Source organism: Colossoma macropomum, unplaced genomic scaffold (genome assembly GCF_904425465.1).
Source record: "Colossoma macropomum unplaced genomic scaffold, Colossoma_macropomum, whole genome shotgun sequence".
In the NCBI taxonomy this organism is placed as follows: Eukaryota; Metazoa; Chordata; class Actinopteri; order Characiformes; family Serrasalmidae; genus Colossoma; species Colossoma macropomum.
In genome coordinates, this window is record NW_023494799.1 from 19213123 (window position 1) to 19225844 (window position 12722).

Genomic DNA, 12722 nt, shown 5'->3' on the forward strand with positions numbered 1-12722 from the left:
CTGCATAGTGAAGCTGCAGAGATGGATCGGGGAATTGAACAGAAATTACTGGAGTTTGATAAGCTGGCTACAGCTGGTCAGACACTGATGGAAGAGGGAAATTACCTGGCAGAGATTGTTAGTGTCTGACTGTCCTCTTTGACAACCATAGTCACATTTTGTTTAATAGCTGCATTTTGCAGTTGATTAAATGGATGATATCACTGTTATGCTGTTCTCTCTTTCAGATTAAGGAAAGGACTGATGAGCTGAAAAGCATGTTGGGATGGATTCAGGTTAACTGGAAGACTCAAAGAGAGCAAAGTCAAAGGAAAAATATATTTGAAAAAGTGGATCCTGTGAATGACTCTTGTATTATAGAAAGAGAAGAGATGCGGAATAATGAAGGGAATCAACATTCACAAAATCAGAAAGTGACAAATGGTGTTGAGAGCCTGCTGGATCAACAGAACATAAGGTCTGATGACCCTGCTCTTGTTATCCAAGAGCCCTGCTCTGCTCAGACCTCACTGGGCAGTAGCATCTGCCTTATCCTGAGCTATGGTGCACAGTCATCAGGCATCCGTCAAGTGTGTAAAGAAATTTCACCTAGTAGCAGTGAAGTGTACATGCAGCAGTTACCACGAAATAATAAAATTCATTGTCATCAGTCATTAGTCAGTAACAGTGTCACCACACAACGATTACCAGACATAAATCAAGTGCAAAATCTACAGTGCAATGAAACAGTAATCAGTGAAGGCACAGAGCAGAAAAAAAAAAATTGCATCAATATGCAAGTGCAACAATCACAAGGCAACCATCTCACAAATAGGCAACAAAGCATCAAGCCAAAGCATACACAACCATCACTACCCGTGTTACCGGTGCAACAGTCAGATGTCATCAACCAAGAGCTGAAGCAGCAGCCACTGGACAATATTCAGAAACAAAGACAACAGTCACCCACCAATGATGAAGAGCGGTGGCAACTGCATGAAAAGCAATGGCAACAGTCACCAAGAATCATCCAAATACAACAAAATCAGATTACATTGCAGGCCCCAGTAAACAACAAGGAACAGGGAACAGAACAGAAAGAAAGAGCAGAATCATCACCCAGTAACAGTCTTCATCATCAACAGCAAAAATCATCAACTACTCAAGTATATCAGCAGTCATCAAATAACATACAAGCGTTTGATGACTCAGGAAACTATTTAGCAGAGAAGCAACAACTGATTGGCAATGATCAAATAAATTTATCATCACCACAAAAGGCAGATCAATCCCAAAACTATTTAATTGTTGTCAATCAAGACATAAGACAAAAGTTATCAAGCATCTCTGAGCAATGCAGTGCACAGTTGAGTCTAAAGTTTCCAGACAAGAATCAAGTTAAAGATCAACAGTCAGCAGGCATAAAGCAAGTCCAAAAGCAGAAGTCACCAAGCAACAGTCAAACGCATATTCCTTTGGAGCAAGTAGGGGCAGCTGAAGTAATGCATAGGGTACGTAGATCTACAAATCGAGTATGTTAAGCTCTACTCACATACAGAAATGAGCTAAGAGCTCACCCACAAATCATATTTGTGTGTCAGCATATTTGTGTGTGTAAGTTATTCCCTTCTTTGTACATCCTTGTCCATGTGGTGAAAGTATTACCTCATGATTAAGTTTCCATGGTTCTGACTGCTTTAAAATGTCACAGTGGGGTATGGGGACCCTGGACTGAACTGAAATTTGAGCAGAAATGCTCTTTGAGGCTCTTGCATGCCACACTATAGTCTTTATTAGGTTGGCATGCAGTCACATTAGTCATGCTCAAGCTATGGCTGTTGCCATCACAGCTGGGTACAATTCTTACAGACAGTTAAGTAGCATATGATTTCCACCATGTTTAGCTTCTCTGAAAGGATGTAAAATGAAATGTTCCTTTCTATTTTGTTCTCAGGTAAGCACCTATTTACATGTGACGGACAGACTAAAAGCTGCAGACGAGCCTTCAGAGATGTTTTCCACATCAGGGCCATTATTTTCCCGATGTTCATCTTCCTCACTCTACCATCAAGCCTTATCTGGATTTGTAACTGCGCACAGTTCTGCAACAACCAGGTCAAGTTTTGCTGCACCCTTAAAGCAACAAATGAAAAGAAAAGAAAGCAACCAGAGGAGACACACAACAATTGGCGCTGTGAGATCTGACAATTCATTGATGACCCAATCCAGCATTTCACCATGTAGTTTCAGAGAGAGAGCTAACACCTGGCCAGAAGGAGATGAACATGGGAAAAAGCATCAAACCAACAGCGAACATCAGGTGTTTATAAAAAAGCACTCAATTAGTGCAATATATACAGATGAATCCAACCCTGTTAATATTTTGAGAGATAATTTTCAGACAATGTCAGCAGTGCCCAGAGATCCAATCAAAAATATCTGCTCTTATCTATCTCTGGGGTCCACACTTAGCTTCTCTCTCCCCCAAGATTTTATGCTGCTTAACGGTAGAGATGCAGACCTACAGAGCTCAGAGGAACATCCTCCATCCACTCCAGTTTTAATTGGCTCAAACAACCAACCATCACCTGCAGCTTTGCCAGTAGGCTCCTCAAATTTAACTCTTAATCAGATACCGCAGTTGGCATTGGAGGTGCAGCCAACTTTGACTTTACAAGGAAAGTCAAACCATGAAACAATTTATGTGTTAGACAAGTTAATATTGGATGCCAGTGATAAGACTGAGAAGCAGCAACATGACACACATGCACAAGGGACGATGGTCTCTACAAAGGAGTTCTGTCATTGGGAAATGGGAAAAGAGCAAGATATGGGGCAACACACTAGTCGTGAACAAAGCAGTGAGTTCAAAGAAGCTTTAACTGTAGTTGGTCACATACCCACAACCACCTCCAGCAGCAGTACTGGTCCATCACACAGTCATAAGTGCCTTAGTGTCCACAGCAGGATCATGGATTTGAATGGACATATATACCATGCATCCAGATACATGCAGTGGACTTGGAAGACAAATTCTGTGTTGTTAGAAATCAAACACAAGCCTAACCAGCTGCCTGATTCCAAGCTAGGATCAAACAAGTCAAATCGTGTAGTGTTCTGTGGTGAAAGAGAATGTACAGTGTGCTGCAGTGGTCTGGAAGAGCAGTCACCTGCTGCTCCAATTACAGAAGACGGGGTTGAAGTACCACAACCTTCTCATTGGCAGTTCCAGGAGGAAGAAGAGGAACTGGATGATATCTGGAGAAGAAAAGTGGATGATGTTGCATCTGACTGGGCTGTCGAAAGAAAAGAGGTCAGAAGACAGGTGTGAGTAAGTGGTTTATAGTGGTCATTTGTGATTTTGTATTGGTACCCCACACTAACTTACTTATCACTTTATCTTGCATGCTCTAATCAGTAAATGTGAAGTTTCAAATGCATGTATGACAAACAGCCTGCATTACAAGGTTTAATGTTATCAGCCAATAGCTCCATCTGTCTGACATGTGTTATTAAATTGTGTACATATAATGGTATTCAGCCAAAAAAGCTTCAAATAGCCTGTTAGCCCCTCTCAGATTAATGTGAACAATACACTTTAAAGTAAAAAGGAAAGGAGTAGTCTGTTTCAGATTTGCCATTTTGCAGGATTGTCTGTACAGATCAACAAAGGACCAGTGTCCCTTACACTCCATGGATAGAGTTAATACTTTAGGTCAGTCTGATATTCACCTGTTATACATACATGTATTGTTTAATTTTTGACATATAAATGTGTACAGTGCTGTGCAAAAGTTGCAGGAACATGAGAAAATGATATATTAAAGCTATCTATCCAGCCAGTAAGCATTTATTTTTTCAGAAAAATGCAAATAGCACAGTAAATACAAATAATAATAATAATAATAATAATAATAATAATAATACAGTAAGTAGTGATTTTGTGTATGCCAGTGTGTTTGTTTAACTATTTTTAAACCTCATCTCCTGGCAGTGTAGTACTAAACACACCAAGATAAAGGGTTGTAAATAATATGCTTAAATACCCTAAGACATTTTGCACAGTACAGTAGTTGTGTAAATATGGCATTTGTTCATTTCTGTTACAAATACTTATTTAAATCCTGAGCATTATGCAATAGGAGTTTTAATTTACAGTTTCCTGTGATGCCACCAGATGGCCTACTCGTCGCACAGGGTGCATTTTGCAGAAAGCAGAAAAGAAGAGGAGAGGTTGCTCCTGGTGCCTTCCTACAGCTACCCCTACCATAAAACTGATCTAGGGTCAGCTTCCTCTGTGTCATCTCCTTTGCCAGTCATTGGGAGAAGTCAAAACTGCAACTAAATCAGCTTACATGGTTCCTCATTGCTGTTTAAAGCTCTTGGATGTGTTTCAGATATAAATATATCCTTAGAATAACCTGCGCTGAGTGATATCAGATGTTCGTCTGTGCTTTCTATAAAGTGTTTTGATGACAGTAACAGACTGTACATAAAAAATACATTGCACTGGCACATTTGTAAAACCTGTAAACTAAACTTATAAAAAGCTTTCTTAGCAGGGACGCGAAAGGTACTTTAAGTTGGGGGTGCTGAAATTTTAAGGAGCGATGTATTACGTGGCTGATGCCATTAAGCAAGATGATTTGCCTTTTTTAATTGATTTTTTATTTTTATTTATTTATTAGTTTAATTTGCGTCAAACAGAACATGTCAAATAGTGTTATAAGGAGATAGCAATATACACCATATAACAGACATCAGACTACTGGCTCACATCCTCTCTCTGCTCTCTCGTTCTAGACAAGGGGTTGGCAACCCAAATGGTAAGAAGAGCCATTTTGTCCTCTCGACAAAAATCAAACCACCTTGTATGCCACAACATTTTATGTCTATTTTACCACCTTGGCTGTAAATATGTCTCAGTATGTGTTAATGTACTAGTATAGGCAAAAATATAAATACAAATGCACACTTACTTTGCTTTGCTTTAAGCTTTAGTTCAGCTATAGCTGCATTTCTCGCATCTGACAGGAAACTTCTCCTCAAAAGTAGAATAGCTTCTTCTAAAATGTCTCTCAACATTCGATTTTTATGAGGCCGAAAGTCAGCTTCTCATTCACCAGCTTCTTGTTCTAATTTCCCGCTCCACCTTGAATGAATGTAACTTAAATGGTGCAGCAGTTACATTCATTTAAGGTGGAATGGGAGAATTCGAACAAGGAACTGGCGAACAAGAGACTGACTTCAGCCTCCCTAACTTTTTAACGTTTGACAGTTTCTCGTTGCAGGAAACCTGCTAAGTGCTTATAAATGCAAATAAGTCCATTCATCTCCAAATTACCAATGTTCATCTTAAATCTCTCTCTTTGCCTTTTCGTTAGCCACTAGCTAGCCAAAATTGTTGTCTGTGTTGCTGTGACCTGCAGTCTGCGCGGCAACTTTCACGGTTAAAGTGTCAATTAGCAAATATATAAGCTACATTACCTACAGCGTGTAAGACGGTTATTGCTAAAACTGTGTTAGAACAGTGTGTTTGAACGATCAACAGAGCTGCAAAGGAGAATTATTGTATTTTTACCTAAAAATCTAATTCTGCTGTGGAGCCGCAACAGGACTGTGAAAGAGCCGCGTGTTGCCGACCGCTGTTCTAGACGAACTTATGCAAATGAGCTGAGTGATGACCAATCAGATTGTAGAAATGTGGCGGGGTAACCCATTATGTCACGAGTACAGTGACACGGTGAGATTTAACACTGAAACACTGAGACTCATAACTGGTCTATAATTCTGCATAGGCTTTCTGTCTTTGCACCTCAACCTTCGTGTGTTTGAGCCACACGGCCCCAAAGCTGCCAACAGTTTTCAGCGTTCACTTCAACAGTGTAGGGCTTCTGCTGATTTTTAAAATCTTATAATACAAACTCCAATCTTTAACAACAAACACACATAGGTCTTTACCATGGTCAAATGATTATAAAGTTCAGAACATCTTATAATTATTATTGATTTAAACACCTGCAAACCAGAAATCAGGCGATGCTGCAGCCCCTTCGCACCCCCGCTTCCCGCGTCCATCTTTCTTAACTGTGTGCATTTTGCTGTGCTGTACGTGGAATTGTTTAGGTTGCCTTTAAGTTGCTGAATTTCTGCATGTTACATTGTTGTAAATTGTTAGTCTCGTGTTTATATATACATATGCATCATTATCATCATTAAAGGTTGTAGGTTGTAAGGTTGTATTGCATATTTTGTCCATTTGTTCCATTTCAGAATAACACCACGCCAATGCCATAGGCTACCATTCACCCCTACTCTATTTTGCTTTCAACGGAGCTAAAAATGACATGGTATTTTACTTGAGTATTGACAAACTGGGTAATTGAACCGTAAATCCAGTAACCGTAGAACTAAACATGGGTGTTGAGAAATTTCACATTTACAAGAAGAATAAGAACTGCAATGTATTTTCCTTTTCACGTTAGCAGATATAGACACTGTGGCCTACAACAGTTGCACAGTATATAGCTTAATGCATGTGTGTTATGTGTTGCTGCTATGGAACTATACGGTGGAAGCAATGATTGCCAACATAAGCAGCAACTCGTACAAATCACCACGAACGGGGTCCTCCCAGGAGAAAGCCAATCGCCGTTCGCTAGGGGCGGGCTTATGTCGACGTTTCTTTCCGTCAGAAGCCCCCTGAATGTAGATCGGTTGGAGTTGAGGCACTGCCGTTGTGGCTGCTGTCTGTTTGGGAAATAAAGCTTGGTTCACACCTAAAACCATCCAGGAATCTTGGATTGCTCTAGATTATTATTCAGGCACAAATGGACTTTCCGCCTGTACTGACTGAGGTAAGTAGAGACTTACGACAAAAGGTTTTCTCCTCTACACTCTAAACACAAACTCAATTTAACTTTGTCGGCTAAAGCGAGTATCTGAGCTAAGACGGGGCGAGTATTTTAGCTCTTTAAATGTAATCAGTTTAAAAACACTGTAGCCTAGCGTCTGCTTTAGTAAAGCTTTGAATGAACCACCACTCAGTTTAGATTATTAGGTTAGATTATCGGTTAGTGTTAAATGGCAAGAGGCAACGGAATCAGTATTCTTGCAGCATTATTCCACGCTGCTGAGTAACGTTGACAAGCCAACCTCGTTTCTGATGCTGAAGCGACAAAAGCGTGTTTACGTCTTACGTCTTCGGCTCATTCGAGCCCAAGCTGTCAGGCGTACGCTGTTGATTGGGACATTTTCAAAGGGTGGATACTTTGTGTGTTTTTGCTAGGCTTTATTTAACATTACCGGAAACAGTAAAGATCCTTTGTAGAAGATTGAAGCTTTCCGCTGCCTTATGTTGGACAAATGAAACAGTATCGTTTTCAATTATTGAGCTATTATTAAGTTATTTACAATCTTGTAGCTAATATTTTGCTTTTAATTGAAATCCATTCTGACGCGACTTTCCCATGAAAGAATTTCTAATTAAGAGAGATTGTCCCTAAGTACCAATTACCGCTGAAAATCTGGCTATGGTCTGAAATGGTCATTCTGAAGGGCTTTAAGGGGAAAAAAAGTCTTTCGTTGAATGATAACATTTACAGCCAGTTGTTGCCATTATTTTCTATCTCTTTGAATAGCTCTTTTGATGTAGGTTCTCTGTTTTTTTCAGTGTTTGTGTAACATTAAAAAGTACTACTGGCCCTTTGTTATGTAGCTACCTCCTGCTTTCTTTGTGGTGTGTACTTCCACCATACAAATACAGGCAATTCTGTGTCCTTCATCATCACTAGTTGGGTTTTTCTAAAGCTGTGTCCCATGAAGAGTTACATGTAGCATCGTCGTAATAATAGATATGTTCCCTATACCTGCATCTTGTGAAAGGAAAATGAGGTCAGAACACACTGGCAAGATTGTAAGAGAGAGAGTCCAATCTCAGTTCACCAGAACAAGATTTAGTCTGCAGCAAACCTTTAAAGGCATGTCAGGCATGTCAAACTGGGGAACTTCTTGGCTAATTTCCGCAATTGCTGTGGAAATTTGCGTCTACCCTCATTTAATGCTCTGAATTCAGGTAATGAAAGCCCTGCTAATTAGCTGATGAGCTGAATGAGGTGTATTAAATAAGGCAGTTTACAGAAGTCTGCAGTGTTTTGGCCTGCAAGTACTGGATCCTGACACATGTGCTTTAAACAATTAACTTTATAATCTCAATGCTGTAACATAGAACTGTCAGTAGTGTGAAATAGAAACTGTCAGTAGTGTGAAATAGAAACATGAAATATATATATATATATATATATATATGTGTATATATATATATATATATATATATATATATATATATATATATATATATATATATATATATAATACTCCTGAATTGCTGAATGAATAGCTGGTGGTCTACCATGTGTGGTTTTCACCCTGAGCTTTTAAAATCCCCTTAGGGCTGCTTAAGAGACAAATGCTTCAAATGTGTGACAGCAGGCAACCAGTTGTATGCACTTTCTCTGGCTAAGAGGGTTAAGTCACTACCCATGAGAGAAAACAGTCCTGAGAAGGATTTGTTTGTGTTAGTAGATGAATTTCATCTTGCCCTGACACCTGTTGGCAGTCTTCAGCCCTACAGTTATTTGCTATCATATTGACTTTGGACAGTCTCAGACATGGACACACACACATTTTCTGAACTGCTTATCCCTCTGGGTCGCCGGGGGCTGGGGGGTGATGGAGTTTATCCGAGCGGTCGTTGGGTGGAAGGCAGGATACACCCTGGACAGATCGCCAGTCCATCGCATAGACAAATGTTTGAGTGTGCCATTGCTACAGAACACTGTAAATTAGTGTTTTCAAAGTGAGTTTTGTTTGAGCCAGTTTACAACTGACTGTTGATTGTATCCTTACACTCAGTCCTTGCATTTTCTAGTATAAAATATCACATACCAGTCCACAGAATGCTGTCACCTTACCTCACTTTTCCTTACATTAAGTTCACATTAATATGTTCACTAATTTTTAAACTTTTTAAACATTTACCTAAATAGTTATGTTGCTAGTCTATCTAGCTGTTTAGTGTACACTTTTAGCAAATCTAGCCTATTTAGCAAAATGGTAACATTTAAATCTGCATAAGCGTACTGGAGAGTACAGAAGAGACACTGGACATCTATTATAAAGATAATTTGTATATATAAAGAATGGTACACTGTGTGGCCAAAATGTGTGAACACCTGACCACCATGCTTATATGAGCCTTCTGGTCAAGAGATGTGCTTATGTGACTTTTATTACCATGATAGAGTGGAGGGTGTTGTTTTCTGCCCGTCTCCAGTGCCAAATTTCAGCTTTGAATTTGTCTGTGTAGTAAACCTGTGTGTAAACCTGTTTTTGCTTGTCATTTCATTTTCATTACACTTGCAGTTGGTAATATGAGCTAGTCTGACTGAACACTGAACAGTGTGACTCCACACATGAGCCTGAAATGCTGATTCTGAGCACATTGTTCAGCTGAGAACAGCTTTAGCTAGTTACTGCTTTAATCGTGTTATCTATGCAGTACATTAACTTTATTAAATAAATGAAGAAAGCCAACCCGCCTTAAGACCAACAGAGCAAAGAAAAGCTGATGTGGTTTCAGCATTGCACTAAGTGTAGCAGCATTTGGACGAATGTCTTGCATTTTGCTTTTATTAATATATAGAAAGGTCAAATTCAGGGCTATTAAAACATCCAGGCGGTTACATCAGTGGTTATGTCCTCCTGGTACAGCCATGTTGCATTTTGGGATGCAGTATATCACGGAAATAGTTGTGGCTGCATGCTGGAGTATTTTGCCATAGCAGTACGTCTTTGGCGTACTGGGGAAATTCATGTAGGTCACATACTGTGGACTGCTTATTACTTTTGGGCAAAAGGGTAGTGGCTTGTCTATGAATATTGCATGCCTGTGTGCTTGATTTTATACCCCTGTTAGCAATGGGTGTGGGTAAAACACCTGAACTCAATCATTAGGAGGATGCCCACATACTTTAGGCCATATAGTGTATGTATCAGTGACAGAAAGATGTAACATGCAAGTCTACATTACGTGATAGTGTATGGAGAGGGTATGGCAAAGGGTTAGAAACATATAAAGGAATGAACCCTACCAACCCTACCTAATTTCTGCCAACCAAATTCATTTGTGCCTGTTGTATTTGCTGCGAGAGTGATTTGGGATTGTTGTTATTATCATCATTGTATTTTGTGTGTGTGAGTGAGTGAGTGAGTGAGTGAGTGAGTGTGTGAGTGTGTGAGTGAGTGAGTGAGTGAGTGAGTGAGAGAGAGAGAGAGAGAGAGATTCCAAGGGAGAATTCCATATTAGACACTTCTTCAGTGTATTGCTCATTCCCATGTAAACATCAAATCATGTTTCTGTGCCTGCTTCCTATATGATCGGGCAGATTATGTGCATTGTTCGCATAAATGCAAAAATAGTGGGCAGGAAATCATCCCTGATGTTTCAAATTAGTCAAAGGTCGTGTGGCGAACACCTCAGAGAATGAACCCAAAAGCCATTCATCTGTAGACTAAACAACCTCTGCCCTGCTTGTGAGCTCATTGTGAAATGTTACTTTTTCCCTTAAAGGAAGCCTTTCATTTCTTTATCATTCACCTTAAATCAGATGCTGTATCTCCTAATAGTTATGACCATTTCTATCTCAGGAAATAGCCACATTTCCACCTCATGCTTCTTGAAGGTCTTATGAATTGTTACCCTACCTGTTCTGCTAAGACTCTTCTTTGTTGCTCACTGCAAATATTTCACTTAAGTGGACTTAAATTAGTAATTCATCGAAAGCAAGTTTACGGTCATATGGGGCTAAAATCTTAAATTCTGTTATCCCCAGTTGGCATATTCTTCATGCAGGTGTAAACAAAAACTTAAAAGCCTTGCAAGTCCTGCCTTTAAGTGCTAGGTTATAAGCTCAAAGGAATAGACTTTACACGTGATAAATGCATATTATTACGCTCTAAATACACATATAAAGAGGGTGATATATATTTTTTTGATAACCTGTAAAAGGGGAATGCATAGACATAGTCAGGGATTAACCATGGCCATCTGTTGGCCATGGAATCGATAGCCAGGCCTTGCTCTGCACCCCTTCCTGCAGACAGGAAGGCAACTCTGCACCCTACCAGCCTACCAAAGTTGTATGGCTGAGAGTGTGCATGAATGTGTGCACTTGACCCTCCCAAGTACACTTGGGATAATCTATAATCTTAATTTACAAAAGATCAATTTAATAGGTTTAAGTTAGTCAATAATGTATCTTAAAATAATTAATCTGTAACGTGAACAAAATTCCTGCCAAGTAACTTCCCTGACATACCTAGACTATTGCCACGCATGCTATGAATTACTCATATAGTTAGTTGGCTAGCTAGTGTTAGTTTAGTCTTCAGGCCTTTGTTACCTTATATCAGTGAATGATCCCTTTCTTCCCTCTTTTTGGATATTGTACTCCTGCAGGTGCTCAGAATTGGCAATGACATCATATGACAGTTCTCAAGTACTAGTATACTCCCTCTCAGGGTGATCTAGAGAGGAGTTCTCTGTGTTTATCTTGGTCGACATCCAAAGAGTTAATGCAAGCTCCGAAATCCCTCCTCACTTCCAGCTCAGCAACTCCGCTGACAGCTTAGCATGAATCACCTGGCCCATGCACTCTGAATCACTTATGGCCAGTTTAGGCCCGTCATCTTGCACTTTAGTAGAAAAACAAATTCGGCTCGAGTCATCTGTTTAATTACTATCTTGATGCTCTGTTAAGATTTACCTGGTAACCGCAATGGGTGTCATGCCAGAAATGCAGATGTGAAAGGGAGAGATTAAGGGATTGTGACTGGTACTCAGATTTGAGGTCAGCATCACTCTGTGATCAGATATCTGTTGAGGCACTGTTATGACATAGTGAGAGATCAGTTAGGGATATAGCAAATGCTGTAGTGGATGCACAGTCCTCTCCTTTTGTTCTCTAAATGCATCTCCATCTACTCTACCCCTTGCCTTTTCAAAGCTAGTGTAGCCATCGATATAGCCGTCTTCTTGGATCTTTTCATTCTTGAGAGTGACAGAGAGTGAGAGAGAGTATTGGCATGCTCTGTCAAAGAAGTACACCCATCTGCCTCCACACCTGACACCATAAGCCCTCTCTGTCCAAACGGGCTTCACCCTAACAACATGGTGGTTTCTGGTTAACAGCATTTTAAACTTCGGTACGGTCAGATCTGATCTCACCCCCCCCCCTCTTTATTCATTTACTGGGGTCTAGTCTTTGTGTCTTACTTCTTTTCAACAAACTAGGTGAGAGTAACCCTATGTGACACACTGTTCAATATTTAAAATGACACCAGGCAGAAAATTGGAGCACTCCAGCACAGTCTGCTCTGGGCTTGACTACACTGATTAATCAATGCTGTTGAAGCATTTGTGTATGTGAGTGTGAATGTGGTTGTGGGTGGGTGGATGGAATTGTCGGGTGGGGGGTGGTTGTTTTGCTGAGAGCTGTTTTTTCCCCCTCCCCTTTCTCTTTGAGATGGATCTCAGTTTGCAGTGGGTGTAAAAAAAAAACAGCTGTCATGTTTGCTAAGTGGACCTGTTTAAAAGGGTTCTGTTTTCAAGCAGTAGCTTCAGAGGAAGAGAGGTGGAACCATGGGACAAGGCAAATACTGTAAACATGTTGTTCTGTCATTTT

At 40.0% G+C, this 12722-nt stretch overlaps 2 protein-coding genes across 10 annotated transcripts in view; both read left to right on the forward strand.

The window, feature by feature from the left end:
• The first annotated feature begins 2146 nt into the window (after nt 1–2146).
• On the forward strand, nt 2147–4706 carry LOC118819338. 5 transcript variants are annotated; one of them, XR_005008145.1, is made up of 3 exons: nt 2147–3310; nt 3628–3694; nt 4157–4706. XR_005008145.1 is itself a non-coding variant. In XM_036587079.1 (3 exons), exons 1-3 carry the CDS (start codon nt 2195–2197, stop codon nt 4260–4262), a joined length of 1302 nt encoding a protein of 433 aa, XP_036442972.1. In that variant the 5' UTR covers nt 2147–2194; the 3' UTR covers nt 4263–4706. The 5 variants fall into 5 exon arrangements, 4 of the variants coding, with proteins under 4 accessions (XP_036442972.1, XP_036442974.1, XP_036442975.1 ...); XM_036587079.1 differs by having other exon boundaries at nt 2147–3304; nt 4138–4706; XM_036587081.1 differs by having other exon boundaries at nt 2147–3304.
• Nucleotides 4707–6686: 1980 nt separating this feature from the next.
• Nucleotides 6687–12722, forward strand: part of sipa1l2 (signal-induced proliferation-associated 1 like 2) — a 79515-nt gene continuing 73479 nt past the window's right edge. For all 5 annotated transcript variants that reach the window (XM_036585888.1, XM_036585892.1, XM_036585893.1 and 2 more), the window contains exon 1: nt 6687–6836. The gene's annotated coding sequence lies outside the window, so the exon portion shown is untranslated. The remainder of the gene's footprint in view (nt 6837–12722) is intronic.